General features: G+C 48.7%; 2 protein-coding genes across 2 annotated transcripts; both read right to left on the bottom strand.

Moving 5' to 3' along the window:
- Window positions 1-7,003: 7,003 nt before the first annotated feature.
- On the bottom strand, window positions 7,004-11,755 carry LOC118425096. The gene is made up of 2 exons (XM_035833915.1): window positions 11,377-11,755; window positions 7,004-8,068 (listed from the first exon to the last, which is right to left on the bottom strand). The coding sequence occupies exon 2, from the start codon at window positions 8,033-8,035 to the stop codon at window positions 7,004-7,006; it is 1,032 nt and encodes a 343-aa protein (XP_035689808.1). The 5' UTR covers window positions 8,036-8,068; window positions 11,377-11,755.
- A 9,422-nt stretch (window positions 11,756-21,177) lies between these two features.
- On the bottom strand, window positions 21,178-27,113 carry LOC118425095 (neurogenic differentiation factor 1-like). The gene is made up of 3 exons (XM_035833913.1): window positions 26,726-27,113; window positions 26,140-26,264; window positions 21,178-23,911 (listed from the first exon to the last, which is right to left on the bottom strand). The coding sequence occupies exons 1-3, from the start codon at window positions 27,111-27,113 to the stop codon at window positions 22,733-22,735; spliced, it is 1,692 nt and encodes a 563-aa protein (XP_035689806.1). The 3' UTR covers window positions 21,178-22,732.
- Between the last annotated feature and the right edge of the window lie 808 nt (window positions 27,114-27,921).

The following is a 27,921-nucleotide window of genomic DNA, read 5'->3' as shown; positions in this document are numbered from 1 at the left end:
TCCTGCTGGTAATCCCTCCCCAGCCCGGAACTGAGCCCCGGACACGCCATGTGGTTGTGCACATCTATTTGCAGGCAGACGGAAGGGAGCATGGCGGGAAAATCCATCCAATCAGCGCGACTTGCAGGCTTCTTCCCGCACGGACCGACTGCTGGCTGCTGACGTCACCTCCACACGTCAAGGTCACGGCCAACAGCGGGAGGCACGTCTGTGCAGGGTCACGGTCAGCGGGAGGCACGTCTGTGCAGGGTTGTAATTAATGTCATTGGTGCATCGCCGCACATTGTTGTGCAATGAACTCGTTCACGTCTGTAATGAAGCCGGTACAGGATATATTGACCAATACTCCGGAGGGCTTGGGCAAGTCAGGGGTCTGTATTTGCCGAGACTCTGAATCGTTTGTGTTAGTTTTGCTTTAGTTCATACTGTATGATTATACACATAAACTAACCATCAGCTCATGCTGTATGATTATACACATTAACTAACCATCAGCTCATACTGTATGATTATACACATCAACTAACCATCAGCTCATGCTATATCATGCTACACATTAAATAACCATCAGCTCATGCTATATCACACTACACATTAACTAACCATCAGCTCATGCTGTATAGCTCTACACATTAACTAACCATCAGCTCATACTGTATGATTATACACATTAACTAACCATCAGCTCATGCTGTATAACTCTACACATTAACTAACTATTAGCTCATGCTATATCACTCTACACATTAACTAACCATCAGCTCATGGTATATCATGCTACACATTAACTAACCATCAGCTCATACTGTATGATTATACACATTAACTAACCATCAGCTCATGCTATATCACACTACACATTAACTAGCCATCAGCTCATGCTGTATCATGCTACACATTAACTAACCATTAGCCCTACTATATCAGGAAGGACAGGCGAAAAGCGCTTGGAGATGACAGTGACGAGAAATGACGAAGCGCACTGCTACTTTTATCCCAAGCTCAGACGAGAAAGCACAGTGCCCGGAAATGACGCTTATGTGCCTCCGTCACACAGCCTTTACCTGATGATATTTCAGGTAAATACCAACCATACAAAATGTGCAGCAGAGTGACAGCGACAGGAATTATATTTACCTCCGTGCCTTGCGCTGCGGTCCCCCGGACGACACCCACCCTCTCCTCGGTTCCTCGCGATAAAGTGAGAATAGCTTAGGTCGTGACGTCATGATGACGCCAGGGAGTCTCTTTTGCACCCTCCTGAGGAAATGTAGGCATAACCGCCAAATATGCTGACGTCATCACAGGCTTTCCACGTCAGGATCGATTTCAGGGTGCTGATTTCATCTGGAGGGTTTCAGCACGCCTCACGAGTGATGGATGTGGTCAAAAATCCGTATTTCCCAGAACTCTCGGAGAGCGGGATTTATCATCGCCAAGCACAGTAGGGGCACCTTGGCTGGATAGTTTTATTCTAAAGAACACTTGCAGATAGATGTGCAAAAAGTAGGTTTGACGGATCGTTCAGTGTAATATAACCAGCTGCTGCCGCGCCTGCGAAGCTGGTGTGTTACGCCGAAGGGCGGTTATACCGGCTGTATAGATACAGATACGGCCTAACCGGCTATAAATATACAGATACGGCCGTGTCGGCTATAAAGATACGGATACGGCCGTGCCATTTTCCCTCTCACTGTTCCTCATTACTCACTCTTTAACCTAAGCCAGCTGCATGCCGAACATGATGGCACTCAGTTAATTATAACGTTGTTCCTCTTCAGTTCTCCTCTTTGAATTTGTCGGACAGAAATCACCCTGAAACGTTCGGGACTCAAACCTTCCCCACCTTGTCCTGATGTAAAATCTGCCATCAGGGACAAGAGCTAAATTGAAAAAAAAACTACTATGATATATTTTTCATTGATAATATAAATGCCCCTATTTTTCATAGTTCGTAATTCATTTTTGTCTCAGCTACCATATATTACGCAAATCTGCTATTCCTTTCTTGCATTATCATATTAAGAAATTTTTGGAAAAAAAAATGCCCCTGCAATTCCACAACTAGCTGCTAGAGGGCCCAAACGTATGTCACTTCTTCCGAAGCACAAGGGCTATCTAACACCCGTACATCGTGACCATAGCTTGCCCAGAACATATCAATACCGGACGTTCCACTGTAGTACCAAGGAAAGCCGCTAGGGTGCCCAAAATCTAATCATTTCCAGTTTTCATCACACCCACCAACACACCAAATATCCAACCCATCCAGCCGTTCTTGAGTTATATCCAACAGACAAACGCTGCTGAAAATCTAAGCTCCATGAATATTTTGGAGGTGATAATAAGGGGGGGGGGGGGGGAGACGGAAGAAGTGCGAGTGTTTTTGTGGTGCCCTTGGTTCATCACTTTCACAGCGCCGCGTCAGACTTGATGCATGTTCCTCTCGACATGAGAGCGCTATCAACGCTGCCAGCTCCTCCCCGGAAATACGCAGGGGAAATCAACAACAACAAAACACACTAATTGCTTTATGCTGAGTCATAGCCAAGTTTTCCACGACCTTATGTCATGAGTACGTCACAAAGTGTTGCCCGGAGATGTGAACTAGTAGCTACATTTTCACGTTATTTTGTGTAACAGTATGACAGTTTCACGTCTTTCTGTGTAACGGTGCGGCATTTTCACGTTTTTCTGTGTAACGGTGTGGCATTTTCACGTTATTCTGTGTAACAGTGCGACATTTTCACGTTATTCTGTGTAACGGTGTGGCATTTTCTGTGTAAGGGTGTGGCATTTTCACGTTATTCTGTGTAACGGTGTGGCATTTTCACGTTATTCTGTGTAAGGGTGTGGCATTTTCACGTTATTCGTGCAACGGTGTGGCATTTTCACGTTATTCTGTGTAAGGGTGTGGCATTTTCACGTTATTCGTGCAACGGTGTGGCATTTTCACGTTATTCTGTGTAACGGTGCGATATTTTCACGTTATTCTGTGTATGGGTGTGGCATTTTCACGTTATTCTGTGAAAGGGTGCGACATTTTCACGTTATTCTGTGTAACGGTGTGGCATTTTCACGTTATTCTGTGTAAGGGTGTGGCATTTTCACGTTATTATGTGTAACGGTGTGGCATTTTCACGTTATTCTGTGTAAGGGTGTGGCATTTTCACGTTATTCTGTGTAAGGGTGCGACATTTTCACGTTATTCTGTGTAACGGTGTGGCATTTTCACGTTATTCTGTGTATGGGTGTGGCATTTTCACGTTATTCTGTGTATGGGTGTGGCATTTTCACGTTATTCTGTGTAACGGTGTGGCATTTTCACGTTATTCCGTGTAACGGTGCGTCATTTTCACGTTATTATGTGTAACGGTGCGTCATTTTCACGTTATTATGTGTAACGATGCGTCATTTTCACGTTATTCTGTGTAACGGTGCGACATCCTCACGCCTTTCTGTGAAAGGGTGCGACATTTTCACGTTTATATTCTGTGTAACGGTGCGACATTTGCACGCCATTTTCACGCCAAAGGTAAATGGGAAACATAGATGGGACTAGGAAAAGGTAAATGGGAAACATGGATGGGACTAGGTAAAGGTAGATGGGAAACATGGATGAGACCAGGTAAAGGTAAATGGGAAACATGGATGGGACTAGGTAAAGGTAAATGGGAAACATGTATGGGACTAGGTAAAGGTAAACGGGAAACATGGATGGGACTAGGTAAAGGTAAATGTAAATGGGAAACATGGATGGGTGTAGGAAAAGGTAAATGGGAAACATGTATGGGACTAGGTAAAGGTAAACGGGAAACATGGATGGGACTAGGTAAAGGTAAATGGGAAACATGGATGGGACTAGGTAAAGGTAAATGGGAAACATGGATGGGACTAGGTTAAGGTAAATGGGAAACATGGAGGGGACTAGGTAAAGGTAAACGGGAAACATGGATGGGACTAGGTAAAGGTAAATGGGAAACATGTATGGGACTAGGTAAAGGTAAATGGGAAACATAGATGGGACTAGGTAAAGGTAAATGGGAAACATGGATGGGACTGGGTAAATGTAAATGGGAAACATGGATAGAATCAGGTAAAGGTAAATGGGAAACACTGATGGGGCTAGATAAAGGTAAATGGGAAACATGGGGGCTAAAGGGCATATGATACAGCAGCGACCCGCGCCGTTATATCACTCCTCATGTGTACATCAAGGATAATCATGAAAAATGGCACCTGGGCACATTTCGGCGGAAAGGGATATAATATGCTTTTGAAAGATTTGCCCAGTCTGTGTGACAGATGGCTGCATTGTGATCAGGACCATGATTCGTGATGGAACCAACACCTCTCATTTCAGCAGACAATCACAGCCGTTTGGAGGAAGCTATGCACTAGCCTTTAATAGCGATGCTGGATCCGTCAGGTCACAGGGTAGAATGTTTTACAACTCCAGTACCAAATTGCACATATCTAACTGCACAGATCTAACTGCACAGATCTAACTTGCACAGATCTAACTGCACAGATCTAACTGCACAGATCTAACAGCACAGATGTAACTGCACAGATCTAACTGCACAGATCTAACTGCACAGATCTAATCTGCACAGATCTAACTGCACAGATCTAACTTGTACTTGGCAAGTATAGATTCCTGTGGCATTTCTACTTGTCTTGCGATCATGGAACATTTACACCGCTCTATGTCTTAGTGATGCAGACCCTAGGCACATTTACACCACTCTATGTCTTAGTGACGTCAGACCCTAGGCACATTTACAACACTCTATGTCTTAGTGACGTTATACCCAAGCACATTTACACCGCTCTATGTCTTAGTGACGTCAGACCCTAGGCACATTTACACTTCCCCTATATCTCATGCAGTCCTGTACTGATGCATGTCTTAGCAATGCACATTGAGTCTCCGTGACAAATGTTATAGCGATGTCCCCTGCGTCTCTGTGGACATGCCTTACTGATGCACATTGCGTCTCTATGGCACATGTCCTAGTAATGCACATTGTGTCTCTATGGCACATGTCCTAGTAATGCACATTGTGTCTCTATGGCACATGTCCTAGTAATGCACATTGTGTCTATATGGCACATGTCCTAGTAATGCACATTGTGTCTCCATGGCACATGAATTACTAATGCACATTGTGTCTATATGGCACATGTCCTTGTAATGCACATTGAGTCTATATGGCACATGTCCTTGTAATGCACATTGAGTCTCTATGGCATATGCCTTACTAATGCACATTGCGTCTCTATGGCACATGTCCTACTTATGCACATTGTGTCTCTATGGCAGTTGTCCTACTTATGCACATTGCGTCTCTATGGCACATGTCCATCTTATGCACATTAAGTCTCTATAGACTATAGCACATGTCCTACACATTGTGTCTCTGTGGACTATGGCACATGTCACACTGAGTCTCCACGGCACACTACTGTCTGCGCATGTGCCAGCAGATCTCTAGCGACCACGCGTCGCACTGCAGCGGTATGTCTGTGAGAACAGTTTTCTGCATTCCAGTCAGCGATTTGAAATGTTGGTTCCTAACAAAAGGCAGAAGTGCAGAAATGGCTACAAGTACATGCTGTGTCGAGTGTTTAGCGATACTCTATGAGTGTCCTTTATGTAACAGCAAAGCAAACGTTTGTCCAGATAGAAGTAAAGCACTCCTCCGTGCTGCTGACTTCACCAGGCCAGGAACTGCCTGATTTCTGTTTGTCGTCAGATTTCTAGTAAGGCAATGTTACTGAACGGAACTTGTTTTCCACTGCAACAGGCACTTCGGGCCGGGTGTTAAACAAGGCTGCCCTGACTGTAAGTAGATATCCGGACGAATTTTTTTTTTTTTTTTTCAAAGAGTGCTGAAGCGCCTGGGCAACGCAAGTCTACACGCATGCGCCATGCGGCCATGACGTCACGTCCATCTTCTGTGTTTATCCACCGGTCAGCAGACAGATACGGTCAGCGCGCGTGCGCAGAAACAGTACGGATGATACAAGCACACGACCGACACACCGCAGAAAGTCGCCATGTTGCTAAGCAACCCTGTCAGGTCAATCTGCCTGCCAAGGTCACGTGAGGTTCTGTGGTCCGGCCTTTGGTTAGTGAACGCAGTGGGACCACCGTATGAACGTGACGGTGGCTTGGGACCGCCGTGTGAAAGTGACGTTGACTTGGGACCGCCGTGTGAACGTGACGGTGGCTTGGGACCGCCGTGTGAAAGTGACGTTGACTTGGGACCGCCGTGTGAAAGTGACGTTGACTTGGGACCGCCGTGTGAACGTGACGTTGACTTGGGACCGCCGTGTGAAAGTGACGTTGTCTTAGGACCGCCGTATGAACGTGACGGTGGCTTGGGACCGCCGTGTGAAAGTGACGTTGACTTGGGACCGCCGTGTGAAAGTGACGTTGACTTGGAACCACCGTGTGAAAGTGACGTTGACTTGGGACCGCCGTATGAACGTGACGGTGGCTTGGGACCGCCGTGTGAAAGTGACGGTGGCTTGGGACCGCCGTGTGAAAGTGACGTTGACTTGGGACCACCGTGTGAAAGTGACGTTGACTTTGGACCGCCGTGTGAAAGTGACGGTGGCTTGGGACCGCCGTGTGAAAGTGACGTTGACTTGGGACCGCCGTGTGAAAGTGACGTTGTCTTGGGACCGCCGTGTGAAAGTGACGTTGACTTGGGACCGCCGTGTGAAAGTGACGTTGACTTGGGACCGCCGTGTGAAAGTGACGTTGACTTGGGACCGCCGTGTGAACGTGACGTTGACTTGCAGATATGGACCGGAGGGCTGGTTAGCACATGCCGTCTTTCTGCCCGGTTCCAGCTGTTGGAGTTGTCGCCAGTCCCCTGCTTCCGTGGCCGGGCCCACCGGGACAGGGCTGCCGGTTCGGCGGGCGGACACCATCATGTGCACCGATGGTCGGTGTTGGTGGCTGCGGTACAAACGAGCAGAGACGACGCCGTCAGAGCGCCTTGCAGGAGTAGAATATAAAGATGATCATGAAGACGCTGATGACGATCCCCGCAGTTGTAATTGCAGTCTTCAGCGTCGAGTCCATCCAGTCGTCCTTGCTGAGGACCTCCTGCGACTGTAACTGTAACTGCAGCAGACACACGTTCAGGTGCTCCATGCCTTGGCCTCGGAGTTCCGCCTCTCCCCGTCCCGGCGCCCCTTGCACCCCCTCCCGAGGCGCCGCTTCCCCCCACCCCGACACCCCCTCCCCCCACTCCGGTGTCCGCTCCACCCGGATGACGAACGTCAGGCCTTCCACGCCCTTGATGTGGCAGTCCAGCTCGTAGATAGGCAGGAACTGCGTCTCGATGCACACTGACGTCACCGTGGCGTCTTCATGGAACACATCAAAGATGGCGGCAAGGTTATACAGCGTGCAGTTTACCTCAGCCTCGGTTTCATTCTCCCCTTCTTCTGCGCATGAGCAGCTTATCTCCGAGTTGTTATAGGAGCAGTACGGCGTCACCTGGCAACGCGGACTTGTGCACGTCTTCGTGGCCAGCTTCTTTTCTGGGTCCTTGTTTGCCGCTTTTACACTAGGGTGTAAGTCCTTTTGTTTAGCATGATACTTCTTCTCCGGACTCTCCATCTCGCCTACGTCATTCACCGTCACGTGACTACCCTTCTTCTCCGGACTCTCCACTCTGCCTACGTCATTCACTGTCACGTGACTGCCCTTCTCCTCCGGACTCTCCGCTCTGCCTACGTCATTAACCGTCACGTGACTGCCCTTCTCCTCCGGACTCTCCGCTCTACCTACGTCATTAATCGTCACGTGACTGCCCTTCTCCCGATCTCCTTTACTCTGGAGTAGAAGCAGCTTGGGGTGTACCATAGTCCCGTTCTTCCCGCGGACATGCCGTAGTCGCTGGACCGGGAGTTGTGCGGACAGACTGCGGCGCTGGGTGAGCCTGGCGCCGAAGACTCCGTCCTGGGAGGCCGCTACGAGAGCAATGACAACGACGCTGGACCAGCGCACCATGTTGCACAGGAACTGCTAGGCGAGACCCACGGGCTGCAGGGAACAGAAAATAAAAATATTGTAAGACACCGACCAGGAAAGCAAGAACAATCATCATGCAATGTTTCAACTTCGCAATTGCCAGTATGTTGTATGGGTACTCAACACTAATAACTAAGGTACACTGACCGGCTAGGAATAAAATACTATCTCTGCACCCGCTGGAAGCTTGTGAGCCCAGCACTGTTTTATCAGGCCAGAAGACAGACGGGTCGGTGCACCTTAAGGCCCGGAGGCCCACCTGGGCAAGTTGAAAGATGGAAGTAAATCTTATGAAGTTATAAACTGTTAATCTCCTTTCACATTAAGAAATGTACAAAAAGTCTAGTCAGGAAAATACACGAAACGCGGAAAAACTAGCGAGCTACTGACGCGGAGTTAAAATGACAGGATGTGACGTAGGATTCTACAACCGTCTCCTTGATATAGAGTTGATTTCTGCTCTAGTTGATGGAGGAGCCATTTTGCCGTAAGTGCATGGCTTTGCTGTCGATGGACGGGATCAACGTCTTCTGTGCGTTTGATAAAACATGGTGCTCCATCTTCCTGTGCGTTCCATAAAAGCATCGCCTATGAAAAAGCACCGCCTATCAACCCTTCGGCTAAAGGCTGTCAGACCAGCCCGACGGAGGAAGAAGACGGGCGGCTTTGCTTCAAACGTCTTAGGGCCCCTGGGGGAAGTCTTTAAGGCGGTATAGCTAGTAAAGATATCAAGACTTTCTCTTTCCACCAACCAGTCCACATAAACCACGAGCTGTTGGTTCCTTTCCTGACATCAGCTGTAAAACGTAATGCATGCGATAACATCCCGCCTTCTATTGACATCAAAGATAAAACGGGTGAGAAGCATTAAGAGTTTCCCCAGTACAGTCCATAGAAAGCTGATAGCCACTTGATTGATGTCGCCCTTTCGTTGCGCCGAACTTCAATTGCCTTCAACCTCGGCACATCAGAAGGCACCAAGAACCTTTCAGAGTCGCTCCCAATCTTTCTTGTCAAGCAGAACGACTGTAAGCTGCAGCCTGGATGCGTCAATAAGTGCTCTCCACTGTAACGGGCACATATACACTCCCCCATATCGGTATGGATACATAAAGATATACCCCCCTCCCCATAACGGCATGAGCTAATGAAGATCAGAAACTGTCCACAAGATGAAAACAAAGGAAGAATCAGATTAGCATAATACTGGTCAACAAACATACATAGTCATACTCTTATCGAGTTGTAGCGTTAACAAAGTTCCACCTTCAGTGCGACCTTATCATTCATCATCATAGTTAGGGCCCTATCACTTCGTCCAGTCTGATTCAATAAAGTTTATCTACTGGTCAAAGGATCCAAATATTTTTTTCTCTAGACTAAACACCATGGCAAAGCCATAAGAGTAGAAACCATTGCAAGGCCATGCCACTAGAAACCATGGCAAGGCCTTGGGACTAAAAACCATGGCAAGGGCATGCGACTAAAACCCATGAGCATGGCAACGGCTTGCGATTAAAAACCACGGCGAGACCATGTGACTAGAAACCACGGCGAGGCCATGTGACTAGAAACCATGGCAAGGCGTTGAGATTAGAAACCATGACGAGGCGTTGAGACTAGAAGCCCGGTGTGTATGACGTGCGTGTATGCAGCCTGCCCGGTGTGTATGACGTGCGTGTATGCAGCCTGCCCGGTGTGTATGACGTGCGTGTATGCAGCCTGCCCGGTGTGTATGACGTGCGTGTATGCAGCCTGCCCGGTGTGTATGACGTGCATGTATGCAGCCTGCCCGGTGTGTTTGACGTGCGTGTATGCAGCCTGCCCGGTGTGTATGACGTGCGTGTATGCAGCCTGCCCGGTGTGTATGACGTGCGTGTATGCAGCCTGCCCGGTGTGTATGACGTGCGTGTATGCAGCCTGCCCGGTGTGTATGACGTGCATGTATGCAGCCTGCCCGGTGTGTATGACGTGCGTGTATGCAGCCTGCCCGGTGTGTATGACGTGCATGTACTGTATACAACCTGCCCGGTGTGTATGACGTGCATGTATGCAGCCTGCCCGGTGTGTATGACGTGCGTGTATGCAGCCTGCCCGGTGTGTATGACGTGCATGTACTGTATGCAGCCTGCCCGGTGTGTATGACGTGCATGTATGCAGCCTGTCTGCCCGGTGTGTATGACGTGCATGTATGCAGCCTGTCCGGTGTGTATGACGTGCATGTACTGTATGCAGCCTGCCCGGTGTGTATGACGTGCGTGTATGCAGCCTGCCCGGTGTGTATGACGTGCGTGTATGCAGCCTGCCCGGTGTGTATGACGTGCATGTACTGTATGCAGCCTGCCCGGTGTGTATGACGTGCGTGTATGCAGCCTGCCCGGTGTGTATGACGTGCGTGTATGCAGCCTGCCCGGTGTGTATGACGTGCGTGTATGCAGCCTGCCCGGTGTGTATGACGTGCATGTACTGTATGCAGCCTGCCCGGTGTATATGACGTGCGTGTATGCAGCCTGCCCGGTGTGTATGACGTGCGTGTATGCAGCCTGCCTTGTGTGTATGACGTGCATGTACTGTATGCAGCCTGCCCGGTGTGTATGACGTGCGTGTATACAGCCTGCCCGGTGTGTATGACGTCCGTGTATGCAGTAGTTTGTAGTGAGCGGCTGGCAGCCTGCCCGGTTTGTAGGCTCGACATGACGTGCATGCATTATTTTGCAGTGTTAACCGACACAGGCTTGTGCCCAGGGAAGGCTTGTGCCGAGAGTAGTTGTGCTGTCAACATGTAGATACAAATCCGGGCGAAAAGATCAACCTAATTAGTTACGATTACTCAGCAGATATTGCATTCAGGAGCAGTCCCCGTTACCTTCCCTCTTCGACGTAATTCCTGTCGCGTTTTGAAATCAGCCCCATCACTTATCAGTCACATGACACAGCTAAGGGGACAGCGGAGTGCAAGATTGCTGCTTCATCATGCACCCCCCCTCCCCGACAGATCCCCCCCCTCCGGCAACAGTGCGCTGAATACCTGTAGGTCCCCCTGTTACCGGACTATTACCGTCCTGTTACTGTCCTATTACCCTGTTCTTACCGTCCGCTCTACAGTCCTGAAGTCAGACATTAAAACTGCAGAAACAAGCTCATCCTGACTGTAAAACTAAAATCTGTAAACCGCTAGCTGTGACTGAGGGTAGGGCTAAGACTAGCTGTGATTGTGTTAATGTGGGTAGGGCTACAATAACCAAGACTGGCTGTGATTGTAAAAAGGGCTGTAATATCTAAGGCTAGCTGTGAACAGACGCAGAATTGTCTAAACTTACCTTTCGGTGTGCCCCTTGCCGCTGCCGTACGGTCGGCCCGGACTGCCGTGGATATGCCACCGCTGCAGGTGCTGAATACGGTACCGTACTGGCAGACAGGGACGGTACACTTGTATCCGGGAAACACCTCTAAGAACTGAGAGGGACGATACATTTCTGCTGCTAATAGGGTGCCTCGGTATTGACAGATTGGTTCTGACGACAGAAGCGTCCGTTTGATTTTTGGGACCCTTCACAAAGAAAGAGGCATTGCAATGCTGTCAATGTTTCTATTGAAGGTACTGTGGACTAAGGTCCGTTTAGATACCCACAAACCAAGCCGAAACTAAGTCTTTACATACTTACAAATCACCACGGCATTAACGGCTTAAGACATCCACAAACCACCGCGGTCTTAACGGCTTAAGGGGGCACATCCCATTTTATTTCAGGTTTCCATTGGAGGCCACACTCAAATCTAGTGACCATCTCTTTCAGGGAATTATCCTGAAGCATTATAACTGTATAAATGGGAAGAGAGGACATTCCTTCAGCTACAAGACCAATCTATAACAATTAGAGAGAAGAAGCATTATTTTCATGTCATAAATAAAGCACAAAATTGGGCATTTTCGCATTGGATAAAACCCATCAATTTTTTTTTTCGGCAAAAACGACTGATGTTGTCAGAAAGAGCAAATCTTGCGAGTAATCGATCCAATTATAAAGTAAATTCTAGTACTACAATCATCCACGGTGCGCGGTATTGCAACTTCCCTTACACAGCACCTTAGAGGTCAATCTAGGTAACGGAACCGGTTTACATTCAAGGCGTAAGGATACCCGGGAATGAGGCTTGGGCCAAAACACAATTTTCACCAAGAACACACCACTTCCTACGCTTTTCAGCCATGTTAGCATTTAATGTCATTTCACAGTGAATACTGGGAAATGTAAAGTCAAACCTAGACCCTCAACATTCTTCCGTCTCATTTGACGCGCACAACAACGTTAAGCACCCACAAGCCCCAGCGGCACCAGGCGCTATAGACGCCGCGGCGTGAAAGGGATGAGATACCCACAAACCATCGCAGCACTAGCAGCTTTACACAAACCATCGCAGCACTAACATCTTTACACAAACCATCGCAGCACTAACATCTTTACACAAACCATCGCAGCACTAGCAGCTTTACACAAACCATCGCAGCACTAGCAGCTTTACACAAACCATCGCAGCACTAGCAGCTTTACACAAACCATCGCAGCACTAGCAGCTTTACACAAACCATCGCAGCACTAACATCTTTACACAAACCATCGCAGCACTAACATCTTTACACAAACCATCGCAGCACTAACATCTTTACACAAACCATCGCAGCACTAGCAGCTTTACACAAACCATCGCAGCACTAACATCTTTACACAAACCATCGCAGCACTAGCAGCTTTACACAAACCATCGCAGCACTAGCAGCTTTACACAAACCATCGCAGCACAAGCAGCTTTACACAAACCATCGCAACACTAGCAGCTTTACACAAACAATTGCAGCACAAGCATCTTTACACAAACCATCGCAGCACTAGCAGCTTTACACAAACCATCGCAGCACTAGCAGCTTTACACAAACCATCGCAGCACTAACATCTTTACACAAACCATCGCAGCACTAACATCTTTACACAAACCATCGCAGCACTAACATCTTTACACAAACCATCGCAGCACTAACATCTTTACACAAACCATCGCAGCACTAACATCTTTACACAAACCATCGCAGCACTAGCATCTTTACACAAACCATCGCAGCACTAGCAGCTTTACACAAACCATCGCAGCACTAGCGGCTTTACACAAACCATCGCAGCACTAGCATCTTTACACAACCATCGCAGCACTAACATCTTTACACAAACCATCGCAGCACTAACATCTTTACACAAACCATCGCAGCACTAGCATCTTTACACAAACCATCGCAGCACTAGCAGCTTTACACAAACCATCACAACACCAGCAGCTTTACACAAACCATCGCAGCACTAGCAGCTTTACACAAACCATCGCAGCACTAACAGCTTTACACAAACCATCGCAGCACTAGCAGCTTTACACAAACCATCGCAGCACTAGCAGCTTTACACAAACCATCGCAGCACTAGCAGCTTTACACAAACCATCGCAGCACTAACATCTTTACACAAACCATCGCAGCACTAACATCTTTACACAAACCATCGCAGCACTAGCATCTTTACACAAACCATCGCAGCACTAGCAGCTTTACACAAACCATCGCAGCACTAGCAGCTTTACACAAACCATCGCAGCACTAGCAGCTTTACACAAACCATCGCAGCACTAGCAGCTTTACACAAACCATCGCAGCACTAGCAGCTTTACACAAACCATCGCAGCACTAGCAGCTTTACACAAACCATCGCAGCACTAGCAGCTTTACACAAACCATCGCAGCACTAGCAGCTTTACACAAACCATCGCAGCACTAGCAGCTTTACACAAACCATCGCAGCACTAGCAGCTTTACACAAACCATCGCAGCACTAACATCTTTACACAAACCATCGCAGCACTAACATCTTTACACAAACCATCGCAGCACTAACATCTTTACACAAACCATCGCAGCACTAGCATCTTTACACAAACCATCGCAGCACTAGCAGCTTTACACAAACCATCACAACACCAGCAGCTTTACACAAACCATCGCAGCACTAGCATCTTTACACAAACCATCGCAGCACTAACATCTTTACACAAACCATCGCAGCACTAGCATCTTTACACAAACCATCGCAGCACTAACATCTTTACACAAACCATCGCAGTACTAGCAGCTTTACACAAACCATCACAACACCAGCAGCTTTACACAAACCATCGCAGCACTAGCATCTTTACACAAACCATCGCAGCACTAACATCTTTACACAAACCATCGCAGCACTAGCATCTTTACACAAACCATCGCAGCACTAACATCTTTACACAAACCATCGCAGCACTAACATCTTTACACAAACCATCGCAGCACTAACATCTTTACACAAACCATCGCAGCACTAGCAGCTTTACACAAACCATCACAACACCAGCAGCTTTACACAAACCATCGCAGCACTAGCAGCTTTACACAAACCATCGCAGCACTAGCATCTTTACACAAACCATCGCAGTACTAGCAGCTTTACACAAACCATTACAACAGATTTGTTATTCCTCACAGGTCCGCAGGATTTCTGTGTAGCCGTCGTCAGACCTGCATATTTGTGATTCCTCACAGGTCCGCAGGATTTCTGCATAGCCGTCAGACCGGCATATTTGTTATTCCTCACAGGTCCGCAGAATTTCTGCACTGCCGTCAGCGCTGCAGGTTTGTAACAAAGTGCTCTGACGTCAGAGCGGGGTTATCCCATGTGGAGCGGAAATCAGGGATTCAGCAGGATTTGTGCTACGAGACAAACCCTCTGGTGCGATTTCGTTTCGACAGAGCTCCTCTTAACTTCTTTCATAACTATTACTGGACTCGGCACAGATCGCAAGCCCTCCAAACTAGAATAGAAGATCAAAACGCGAGGTGTTTTGAGCACATGGAATTTGTACTGTTGAAGATTTTGCAATGTGTGGATAGTTTACATTAACAAGTATAATTCGAAAAGGAGCTAGAGCTTGCCTGCACGTATCTCCCTCGGGTAACTGTAACATGTTCGTGGATGCATATTTTTTTTCAGGAAATGATGACCTTATGGTGCAACAGCACGGCATCTGCCAGTACATCAGCACGGCATCTGCCAGTACATCATCACGGCATCTGCCAGTAAAACAGCACGGCATCTGCCAGTACAACAGCACGGCATCTGCCGGTACATCAGCACTGCATCTGTCAGTACATCAGCACGGTTTCAGCAGGGCATCAGCACGGCATCTGCCAGTACATCAGCACGGCATCTGCCAGTAAAACAGCACAGCATCTGCCAGTACAACAGCACGGCATCTGCCAGTACATCAGCACGGCATCTGCCGGTACATCAGCACGGCATCTGCCGGTACATCAGCACTGCATCTAACAGTACATCAGCACTGCATCAACACGGCATCTGCCAGTACATCAGCACGGCATCTGACAGTACATCAGCACGGCATCTGTCAGTACATCAGCACGGCATCTGCCAGTACATCAGCACGGCATCTGTCGGTACATCAGCACGGCATCTGCCAGTGCATCAGCACAGAATCTGCCAGTACATCAGCACGGCATCTGCCAGTACATCAGCACAGAATCTGCCAGTACATCAGCACAGAATCTGCCAGTGCATCAGCACGGCATCTGCCAGTGCATCAGCACGGCATCTGCCAGTACATCAGCACAGAATCTGCCAGTACATCAGCACAGAATCTGCCAGTACATCAGCACGGCATCTGCCAGTACATCAGCACAGAATCTGCCAGTACATCAGCACGGCATCTGCCGGTACATCAGCACTGCATCTGACAGTACATCAGCACTGCATCAACACGGCATCTGCCAGTACATCAGCACGGCATCTGCCAGTACATCAGCACGGCATCTGCCAGTACATCAGCACGGCATCTGCCAGTGCATCAGCACAGCATCAGCCAGTACATCAGCACGGTTTCAGCACGGCACGGGATCTGATATCTCCCCACAGAGCCGACACTAGTTGGAATCTGATTATAACAAATATGAACAATGCAGACGCGCCGCTAGAGGGCGTTTGTGGCACGGGTGGTCTTTACTGGGGAGAGGCCTTCAGGTTATCTTAACCTCCGTAACGATGCTGATCCATGAGGCTTCAGTGGTGTGTTACGCCGGAGGACGGCTATACCGGCTATACTGGCTTTACCGGCTATACAGATATAGACATAGAGGCTGGTGTATTACGAGAAAGAGCGGTCAAATTTTATGTTCCAGTTTCATGAAGTGGTTTCATGATAAGTTATCACAGGGCAAAGAACAGTTATTTGAATTAGCATTCAATATAATGTAAAATTAGGGTAATTCAGTGCCAAATCATTTGAAATATGGGTCCCCATAGGCCTAAGGACTTTGCGCAAATACCAAACCTTTTGACCAAGCCTGAATGCCTACACGCTTCCATCTCCTATCAATCTAAGACTTCACCTACATTTTTCTTCAAATGGCTTCCACAAGTCTCAAATAGCCTGGGACCTGAGCGCATGCGCATATCACTGACCTCTGCTCTCTGGCAGCATCTGATGTGACCCCGCTTTTATTTCTATGTCTGGTTGTTGCGAGAAGCGAATGATGCCTCACATGAACGATAATGTTAACAATATGATGTTATTTCTATGCCTGGTTGTTGCGAGAAGCGAATGATGCCTCACACGAACAATACCAATATGATGTTATTTCTATGTCTGGTTGTTGGGACAAGCGAATGCTGCCTCACATGAACGATAACAATGTGATGTTATTTCCATGTCTGGTTGTTGCGAGAAGCGAATGCTGCCTCACATGGACAATAACAATATGATGTTATTTCTATGTCTGGTTGTTGCAAGAAGCGAATGATGCCTCACATGAACGATAACAATGTGATGTTATTTCTATGTCTGGTTGTTGCAAGAAGCGAATGATGCCTCACATGAACAATAACAATGTGATGTTATTTCTATGTCTGGTTGTTGCAAGAAGCGAATGATGCCTCACATGAACAATAACAATGTGATGTTATTTCTATGTCTGGTTGTTGCAAGAAGCGAATGATGCCTCACATGAACGATAACGTTAACAATATGATGTTATTTCTATGTCTGGTTGTTCCGAGAAGCGAATGCTGCCTTACATGAAAAATAACAATATGATCTTCAGAAGCACGCCACCAGGGGGCGTTCGTGATACAGGCGCTCTTGTTTGTGGGTGAAAGGAAAAGGCCATCAAACCTGAAAGTGCCCTGAGCTTTACTTATTGGATAGTTTTAGTTATCTTCAGGTACGGGTGGAAGGTTGTTTTGTTAGAGAATCTGGTCACGTGGTTAACCATCCTGATGATGCGGGAAATACATTCTACTTTCATTTTGATGATCAATGAAATCGATGGATAACACTTATATGATAAAATAACACTAAGCAAAAATACAATTTGGAGATTTCAGGGTTATCCGATAACTTTAGCTCAGGTATGAGTTACAGTTCCACTCTGGCTCCTTGTCAACATATTAATGACCAACATATATGACTCCCCCCCCCACATCTGTAACCAACAAAAATGGCAGGATGTGTCTCTGCTGTCTACTCCTTAGAGGTTAAGAACCTCTGCTGTCTAATCGGGACAGGTTGAGCCTCTGCTGTCTAGTCGGTACAGGTTGGGCCTCTCATATGTCTAATCGGTACAGGTTGGGCCTCTCATATGTCTAATAGGGACAGGTTGGGCCTCTGCCGTCTAATCGGGACAGGTTGGGCCTCTGCTGTCTAATCGGGACAGGTTGGGCCTCTGCCGTCTAATCGGGACAGGTTGGGCCTCTGCTGTCTAATCGGGACAGGTTGGGCCTCTGCCGTCTAATCGGGACAGGTTGGGCCTCTGCCGTCTAATCGGGACAGGTTGGGCCTCTGCTGTCTAATCGGGACAGGTTGGGCCTCTGCCGTCTAATCGGGACAGGTTGGGCCTCTGCCGTCTAATCGGGACAGGTTGGGCCTCTGCCGTCTAATCGGGACAGGTTGGGCCTCTGCTGTCTAATCGGGACAGGTTGGGCCTCTGCCGTCTAATCGGGACAGGTTGGGCCTCTGCTGTCTAATCGGGACAGGTTGGGCCTCTGCCGTCTAATCGGGACAGGTTGCGCCTCTGCTGTCTAATCGGGACAGGTTGGGCCTCTGCTGTCTAATCGGGACACTTGGGCCTCTGCTGTCTAATCGGGACAGGTTGGGCCTCTCATATGTCTCATCGGGACAGGTTGGGCCTCTCTGCTGCGTAATCGGTACAGGTTGGGCCTCTGCTGTCTAATCGGGACAGGTTGGGCCTCTGCTGTCTAATCGGGACAGGTTGGGCCTCTCATATGTCTCATCGGGACAGGTTGGGCCTCTCTGCTGCGTAATCGGTACAGGTTGGGCCTCTGCTGTCTAATCGGGACAGGTTGGGCCTCTGCCGTCTAATCGGGACAGGTTGGGCCTCTGCTGCGTAATCGGGACAGGTTGGGCCTCTGCTGTCTAATCGGGACATTTGGGCCTCTGCTGCGTAATCGGGACAGGTTAAGCCTCTGCCGTCTAATCGAGACAGGTTGGGCCTCTGCTGTCTAATCGGGACAGGTTGGGCCTCTGCTGTCTAATCGGGACAGGTTGGGCCTCTCATATGTCTAATCGGGACAGGTTGGGCCTCTCTGCTGCGTAATCGGTACAGGTTGGGCCTCTGCCGTCTAATCGGGACAGGTTGGGCCTCTCATCTGTCTAATCGGGACAGGTTGGGCCTCTCATATGTCTAATAGGGACAGGTTGGGCCTCTGCCATCTAATCGGGACAGGTTGGGCCTCTGCCGTCTAATCGGGACAGGTTGGGCCTCTGCCGTCTAATCGGTACAGGTTGGACCTCTACTGTCTAATCGGGACAGGTTGAGCCTCTGCTGTCTAATCGGGACAGGTTAAGTCTGTTGTCTAATCGCCCTAATTGATCTGCAATTCTAACTGATTAATACAGAAAGGTTGGCACATGATATAATGGATGTGAAATACAAGGGTTTCTCAGTCAGCACAGTTAATTGTTCAACAGGAGTTGCTATAATCTTCTGGTACCTCAGTGCTTGGCTATAACCAGGCGGATATAGCCCAGTAAACACACCTCCTATACTGATGTCATATTGCCCTGCCAGGAGTTATTGCTATGAAATTATCGACCCAAGTCGTCAATTGAATTGGCGAATAAATTCGAGCCTATAATTAAATAATACACTAGTTCAGAGGTGCCGTTACGCGGAGGTACCTACTGCGCAAATTGCAGCGGCCATTCCGGACATCAGAGACAATCGATGGAACCAGCTCAACATTGGAAACGTGTCGGAGTTGAACCAGCTCAACATTGGAAACGTGTCGGAGTTGAACCAGCTCAACATTGGAAACGTGTCGGAGTTGAACCAGCTCAACATTGGAAACGTGTCGGAGTTGAACCAGTTCAACGTCGGAAACGTGTCGGAGTTGGATCATTTCAACATTGGAAACGTGTCGGAGTTGAATCATCTTAACATCGGAAACGTGTCGGAGTTGAACAATCAGAAACGTGTCGGAGTTGAACCATCTCAACATCGGAAACGTGTCGGAATTGAACCATCTCATCTTCGGAAACGTGTTGGAGTTTGTCAAACCTCGAGGGAGGACACAAATTCCCGTGTTTTAATCGAGATTTTAAATAGGTGAAACAAATTACCAATCCTGTGGTAGCGAGGGTTAGATCAGACATATGAATGGTTTCCATGGCAACGAGAGCTTTCGTGGCCTGGTTGTTTACAAGGTGATGAGAAGGTTTGAACAATGGTTTTCATAGTAACTAAGGGGTTAAAGTGGTGGGGGTTTCCTTAGCAAAGAGTGGATTAAAGTGGCTCGGTGGTTTCTTTGGTAACGACAGGGTTAGCGGACTGGTGGTTTCCATGGTAACGGGAGGGTTTGAGTGGTGGTGTGGTTTCCATGGTAACGAGCGGGCTGAGTGGTTTGGTGGTTTCCATGGTAGCTAGAAAGTTGAGTGGTGTGATGGTTTCCATGGTAACAGGAGGGTTTGAGTGGTTTCCGTTCTGGTAACACATACCGTCCGATCGGAGACGTTACGGACTTATTGTTCTAAACTCAGGTGTCAACAAAAATAACGGCAATAGCTTCAACAGCAGACTATGACTGCACTCCTTTTAAGCAACAAAACCAGATGCACTGCTTTGACGGGATTCGTCGATAATGCAAAACGATTTATTTTTGAGACGGTGGTCAGCTTAGCAATTCCTGTGGTAACAGAGTCACTGGATTCTCTCTATATCAGAAATAAATAATCCCAGGTGTAAAGTTAATCCCAGGTATAAAGTTAATCCCTGGTGTAAAGTTAATCATCGCAATCATATTGCAATCCATCATGGACTTTGTCCACAACATCTACAGGCTTACAAAAATACAACATCGTTGACAAATATACAACAGAGCCGCTACACATGAGTGAATAGAAACGTACACATCGGAAACAATAAATATCTCCGTACATCGAACACCAACTTTGTTGATACGAATAAGTTAGATATAATTAACAAATGAAACATTTTACTTAATCTTTATAATTATGTACCCGGGTGTCCATTTCATTAGGACTACAAGGGCCCTACAGTTACGAATGTGCATGTACGGCCCTTACTGACGCATGCGTATCTCGTGTGTATATAAGGACTACTCACTGACGGTTCTGGTGAAGAAGACTTGCTACATGTGCTCTACGTCATTAACAAAACATTCATACACGTAATCTGATCCTCTTAAGCTGGGTGTAGCTAGCTTGTGTGGGTCTGCGTTAAGCTGGGCGTAGCTAACTTGTATGGGTCTGCGTTAAGCTGGGTGTAGCTAGCTTGTATGGGTCTGCGTTAAGCTTGGTGTAGCTAGCTTGTGTGGGTCTGTGTAAGCTGGGTGTAGCTAGCTTGTATGGGTCTGTGTTATATGATAGGCTGGGTGTACAATATCCCAGCTTTGACCGAGTGTATTGCCCCGGAAAAGCAAATAAAGTGAAAGTTCAAGTTAGTTTGTGTGTGGCTTGTGGCTGGGTTTAGCTGGTCTATCTATATCTGTGCCTTGGGTAGGTCTGTATAACATGATCGGCTGTAGCTAGTTTTGTGTAGGTCTGTGTTATATGATATGCTGTGTGTAGCTAGTTTGTGTTAGTCTGTATAACATGATCGGCTGTAGCTAGTTTTGTGTAGGTCTGTGTTATATGATATGCTGTGTGTAGCTAGTTTGTGTTAGTCCGTATAACATGATAGGCTGTAGCTAGTTTGGGTAGGTCTGTATAACATGATAGCCTGTAGCTAGTTTTGTGTAGGTCTGTGTTATATGATATGCTGTGTGTAGCTAGTTTGTGTAGGTCTGTGTTATATGGTATGCTGTGTGTAGCTAGTTTGTGTAGGTCTGTGTTATATGATATGCTGTGTGTAGCTAGTTTGTGTTAGTCCGTATAACATGATAGGCTGTAGCTAGTTTGGGTAGGTCTGTATAACATGATAGCCTGTAGCTAGTTTTGTGTAGGTCTGTGTTATATGATATGCTGTGTGTAGCTAGTTTTGTGTGGGTCTGTGTTATATGATATGCTGTGTGTAGCTAGTTTGTGTTAGTCTGTATAACATGATCGGCTGTAGCTAGTTTTGTGTGGAGCCATTAGGGCCGCCTCACCATTAATGTTGCATGCCCCCCTCCCCATGATAAACTCCGGTGATTGCTGGGGACTAAATAGAATCGAACTGCTCGTGCCGTCCCAGAGTAAATTTGTTATCGTGCAGCGTGAAATTTGCCCAGTGAAGCTGCGCTGATGGGAGGCAGCCGGCCGTGCTGATGGGGAAATCAATAGACTTGTTTTATAGCAGCCATTGTCCTAATCCAGTCGGATGCACTATATTTGATTGCTCACCATCTTCTTCCAATATGCCTCAGCCTGGCGGGGCGCCCCGTGAGGACTGGAGCGTGCAAGTCTGCTGCGGAATTCCTTCTTACATGACTGACAGCCCCCAAATACCTGGCGGCAATTAATGTTCATTCGCGTCTATAATCGATGTAACTTTCTCAATTTCGGTTCACGTCAAAGTTCCATAGAAAATGTTTCCCTACCTCTGCCCTGCAGGTAACTTTATACCCCTAGCAAATAGGCACTATACACTACAGAGTGTGGCTGAGACTGGCACTATACACTACAGAGTGTGACGGAGACTTGTACCTCGCCCAGGGCCAGGAAACCGTGTTTAAATGGCCGAAGTGTTCACGCAATGCGTTTGTACAGCTGATCAGTTCACTACTTGTTTCTCATCTAAGTGGAAAGACCGCCTTTTTGCGGACCACGTTTATAAAGTGGTGGTACACGGAATGATCGAGTGGGCCAACCTACGTCATAGGACAGCTGTAGTCCCTTCTAGTGTATATATATATATATATATAGAGAGAGAGAGAGAAAGAGTTAAAAATCAACGTTCTACAAATGAAGAGGGCGAGTTGCCTGTTCATTGCTTTTTCCTCCTGGAAGTGGCCCATTTTAGCCTCGTTAGAGATCTCGCGAGAATAAATATGGAGATGACTCGCGAAGACGTGAAGATCTCGCGAGAAGACAGCGGAGATCTCGCGAGAGCACTCTTGAATGGAAGCACTCTCGCTACTCAGTAAAGATCTCGCGAGAAGACGTGTCCATCAGGTGTAAGTTCTGCTCCATGAGAGTGTTTGGTGCGTCGTACGTCACCAGGTCATCAAGGGTGAGGTCACAGTCAGGATTATTCTCGGCAATGGCGAGATGTGGTTCCGCGAGACTTGGAGCCCCGCAGTGTCTTGGCACATGGAAGTTGTTGGCATTGGCGGGCCCCACCATCGCCTTCATGGTCTCCTCCAGCGCCGCCAGGGACTGGGAGGGGGTAGGGAAGGGCAGCGGCGGGGCCGAGCTGACGGGCGGGGGACCGTGTGCCTCCAGGCGGGAGGGAGGGCCCCTCAGGCCCGCGGGGTCATCGCTGGAAGCTCGGTAGGGCTCGTCAACACTAGACGGAGGGGTGGGGTATGTCTGCGGCACGTCGGCAGCACCGTTGTACACTTGTGCTGGGTACATGTCCCTTTCCGGCAGGGGCAGTCCGTAGGCCGGCGCCGTGAACTGGCAGTCGCCGGTCCCGTAGGCCTGGTCCAGCGGCGGCGGGCGGCTGTGGTACATGTAGGCGAGCGGGTCGATGTCCTTCTCCGGTAGGAGAGTGCGGGGGTTGAGCTGCAGACAGCCGGCCACCAGGTTGGTGGTGGTCTGGGACAGGCCCTTGGTCAGCGTCTGCGCGAACGTGACGTTATCGGGCACGCTGCCGGTGCGCAGGATGTCCGTCAGCGCGAACAGGTAGTTCCGCGCCAGCCTCAGCGTCTCGATCTTAGACAGCTTCTGGTTCTTAGAGTAGCAGGGCAGCACCTCGCGCAGTCTGTCCAGCGCGCGGTTCAGCCCGTGCATGCGGTTCCTCTCACGAGCGTTGGCCTTGGACCTCCGCATTTTGAACTTGACAACTCTCGCCTTTGTCATGCGCTTCTTTTTCGGACCTCTCTTCTTGGGAGTGTTGGGAGCGGCTTCCTCCTCCGAATCCGTTTTCTTGGAACCCTTCCTCACCCGCAGCGTGTAACCCTTCTTCCCGACATCATCGCTGCCGTCGTCACCTTCAGCCGCCTCCGAGTCGTCCTCGTCCTCTCCCTCGGGACTGTCGTCGCCTTCCTCCGAGAAATCGCAGTCATCAATCGGGTCGTCTACGTCCATATCCTTGGCCGCGGCCACGCCTGGCATCGTCTGCGTCAGGTCGGGGGTGTCGGTCTCCCAAAGCTGAGGGAAACACAACGGTAGTTAGTCAAACCTGCTCATACAGTCTCCTAAGGCCAAGGGAAAAAACAACAACAACAACACAACAGCAATCATAAAAAACAAGGACAGAGTCTCTTTATTCGGTCTCCCAATGGCAATGCTGAAGCTGACCACAAAAATGCAACCGCTACGGCAATTAGTCTCATGACGACAAATAGAAGCAGAGTCTCATACAAATAAACACGAAGGTAGCTAGTCAAAATTTGTCATAACGGACTTCCAAAGTTGACGGAAAGCACAATGACATACACACAAGTTCTTTCAATGGCAAATACATACAGAAACAAGGACATAATCTCTCAAACGGACTTTTATGCGCATATCCAGGCGGATACATTGAAGACCATCCATGAAATGGCTCCGCCGACCACAATAAACGAAACCTTCATGACGTAAATGGTCGTAACGTTTAAACAAGGAACAACGACAACACCGCCACCTGCCGCAGAAATCTACAAAAATAGACGTGCAAATGGCGTCATGACGTCGGTGCTTGTTGCCATAACAACAAACCTGGCCAGGTGGACGATGTGTTCTCAGAACAGGCAGGATGGCGAAGGCTGATTTCTGTTCACCTAACAATGATAACAAGTTGACTGCGTTTCCACTGACGTTAGGACGTTGTTTGTGCCTCCATGATAATGTATCGGCGATCCCGCCAAGCGCAACTCCGCTAGACCGCAGTAAATCAGGGCGCCTCCCGCGGAGTCACTAATGAATTGAACGGTGCCGGCTGCGCGAGCGGCCGCGGCTCTAACCCGGGTCCCGCGGGAAGCCGCGCCGTTCCGTCCGAGATGATTTAATTACTTACAATAAACCAACTAACGGCCATCGGGCCTGTTGTGCCGGGCTAGTGCGCCTGTCGGGTCTACAGTCGACTGTATCCGGGACGGGTTAATCTCACATTAACGGCCGGCCAGATCGATGGGTCACTCCATCTGCAGGTCGCCTCGCGATAAACTGTGCAAATAGACATTTTACAAAGCAAACATCAAAAGCCGGAAATAGATGTTTTACAGCACAAACACCAGCAGGACCGGTAACGTTACTAGGGGGGGGGGGGGGTCTCGCTGGACGGCGGTACGTGGGCTGCGTCGCTGCGTTCCAAATTGAATTGTGTTACCACTGACATAATGGATATGTCATGACAAACGTATGACTAAAAAGACAACAAAGCACTAAGCGTAGAAAGATTTTCTTCATTATCGATGGAATAAGTTGAGCACTGTGTCACATCGCTCGGCCGCAGCGACGCTGCCAACCATTCAGTGAGATACCCACTTTCGGGACGAAGGAAAATTCAGTAAGCGCTGATAACTCTCAGTAACGCGAGCCAGGAGACCACGAGTTGGTCCCAACAGCTCCTCAAATACTTGAACAGAAAATGAATTATTGAAGTTTCCAACATTCCATTTCTTAGTTCTTAAAACAAGTTTTTCTTTCCTTTGACTGTTTCAAAGAATAGTTTGGGAAAAGAAAAATTTTCAACTTTGACCACAAAGTGCATCTTTATGGCTACCATAAAAACAGATTATACAACAATTGTTAGAAGCTGATAGTTTGTATTTTACCAATGTACCAACAAACACAAGACAATTAACACAAATATATACTAATTAAATTGTGTCAGGAAGTGTTGCCCCAAAATATCAATTTCAAACTAAAAACAACTGAAATCTGTGTACCGGTGTTGGTAGACTAGGGCACGTGCCTCTTGTTTGTTTGGTGTCGGTAGGGCACGTGCCTCTTGTTTGTTTGGTGTCGGTAGGGCGCGTGCCTCTTGTTTGGTGTCGGTTAGGTCACGTGCCTCTTGTTTGGTGTCGGTAGGGCACGTGCCTCTTGTTTGTTTGGTGTCGGTAGGGCACGTGCCTCTTGTTTGTTTGGTGTCGGTAGGGCACGTGCCTCTTGTTTGTTCTGCGGCACATAAGATTACCGCAACACGAATTATTGCCAGTTGTGTCATACAATACAAATGCCCCCTGCAAACACAGCAGCGATGTGTCAGGTGTCATGCCACTGTCTGTACAGGGCTGATTTGGAATGTCATTGAACAATTGTAGCGCCACTCCACTTTACTGAATTTGTACACGCCACAGTCCAGGCCGGTAAATCTGCACACCGTGAAATTATTAATAGAACTCCCCACCAGAAAGCACTTTAATCATGTAATTGTATCCTCGGTGCGTCACTAAGTCCTCGGCAAACATGGCCTGCCGACAGCGGCAGGCAATCAGCGCCCGGGTGGTGGCAGGCGGGGCGGCCGGAAAGGTGCATCTCAGCTGATGTGGGGGAGGAACGCAGCAGGACGCCGACCCTGCAGTCAGGCACAATTCTCCTGTGGATCTGACAGGCCCTCCTAGTTAATGGCGGGATTCTCTCACAGCAGGGGAGAACTACATGCCTATCCGTCTCCCGGATTCCCTCGCAACTAGTCTCTTTTTTATTTTATTTATTTGTTCAGCTGTTTCGCAACTAGTCTCTACCAGACTCCGGGGCGCTGGTAAACCGTAGAAATAGAGCAAATAGAGGAGTAAGCCGGCCAGAGGAGCGTAGCCGGCTAGGGAACAGCACGCGTGCAGAGACTACCTCGCAAACACTTTAACAAAGAGAAAATAATGACGTTGGCTCCTATAGGTCATCTAGATGGTTTGCAAAACAAAAATTAAGTCTAACTTTCTTTTGTTGCGGTTTTCCTCTGTTGTCACCCGTCATTTTCTATCCCATTCGCAAATCCGCGTGTCTGTCAGCCCGACCGGGCAGAGGACAGCACCGTACCAAGGCAGGACAGCACAGTGGGGACAGAATTGTGGGTAAAGTGGATAAGCCAGAACAGCACGATGGGGACAGTATTGTGGGTAAAGTGGATAAGCCAGGACAGCACGATGGGGACAGTATTGTGGGTAAAGTGGATAAGCCAGGACAGCACGATGGGGACAGTATTGTGGGTAAAGTGGATAAGCCAGAACAGCACAATGGGGACAGGATTGTGAGTAAAGTGGATAAGCCAGCTGCAGGACAGCACGATGGGGACAGTATTGTGGGTAAAGTGGACAAGCCAGGACAGCACGATGGGGACAGTATTGTGGGTAAAGAGGAGAAGCCAGAACAGCACAATGGGGACAGGATTGTGAGTAAAGTGGATAAGCCAGCTGCAGGACAGCATGGTAGGGACAGTATTGTGGGTAAAGAGGAGAAGCCAGGACAGCACTGCACCAGCGAATCGAACAAACTTCAATCAAGGCGCGCGCCGTGACGTCATGACCGGTGATGGCATTAGGTTTCCCTCGGGTTGTCTGCGTTATAACGAGCCCGGAGTGGCCTGCAATGAGCGGGAGGCCGGAGTGGGCTTACAGACAATATCAAAAGCTACTTCAGATTGTTCTCAGACTTATCCGTGTACAATGAGGAACCATTTTTCGTTTATTCAGGGGTAGCTATAAACCCATGGATGGTGAGAGTTAGGGTCGGGCAGACTCAAGGGTGGTGAGAGGGAGGGACCGGGAAGACTCAAGGGTGGTGAGAGGGGCCGGGCAGACCCATGGGTGGTGAGAGGCGCCGGGAAGACCCATGGGTGGTGAGAGGGGCCGGGAAGACCCAAGGGTGGTGAGAGGGGCCGGGAAGACCCATGTGCAGTGACAGGGAGGGGCTAATAAGATCCATGGGTGGTGAGAGGGGCCGGGCAGACCCAAGGGTGGTGAGAGGGGCCGGTCAGACCCAAGGGTGGTGAGAGGGACCGGTCAGACCCAAGCGTGGTGAGAGGGACCGGGCAGTCCCATCTGCAGTGACTGGGAGGGGCTAATCAGATCCATGGGTGGTGAGAGGGGCCGGGCAGACCCAAGGGTGGTGAGAGGGGCCGGGCAGACCCATGTGCAGTGACAGGGAGGGGCTAATAAGATCCATGGGTGGTGAGAGGGGCCGGGCAGACCCAAGGGTGGTGAGAGGGGCCGGTCAGACCCAAGGGTGGTGAGAGG

Source organism: Branchiostoma floridae, chromosome 10, assembly GCF_000003815.2.
Source record: "Branchiostoma floridae strain S238N-H82 chromosome 10, Bfl_VNyyK, whole genome shotgun sequence".
Lineage (NCBI taxonomy): Eukaryota > Metazoa > Chordata > Leptocardii > Amphioxiformes > Branchiostomatidae > Branchiostoma > Branchiostoma floridae.
The sequence above is the reverse complement of the archived record's forward strand: the minus strand, read 5'-3'. Positions and strand labels throughout refer to the sequence as shown.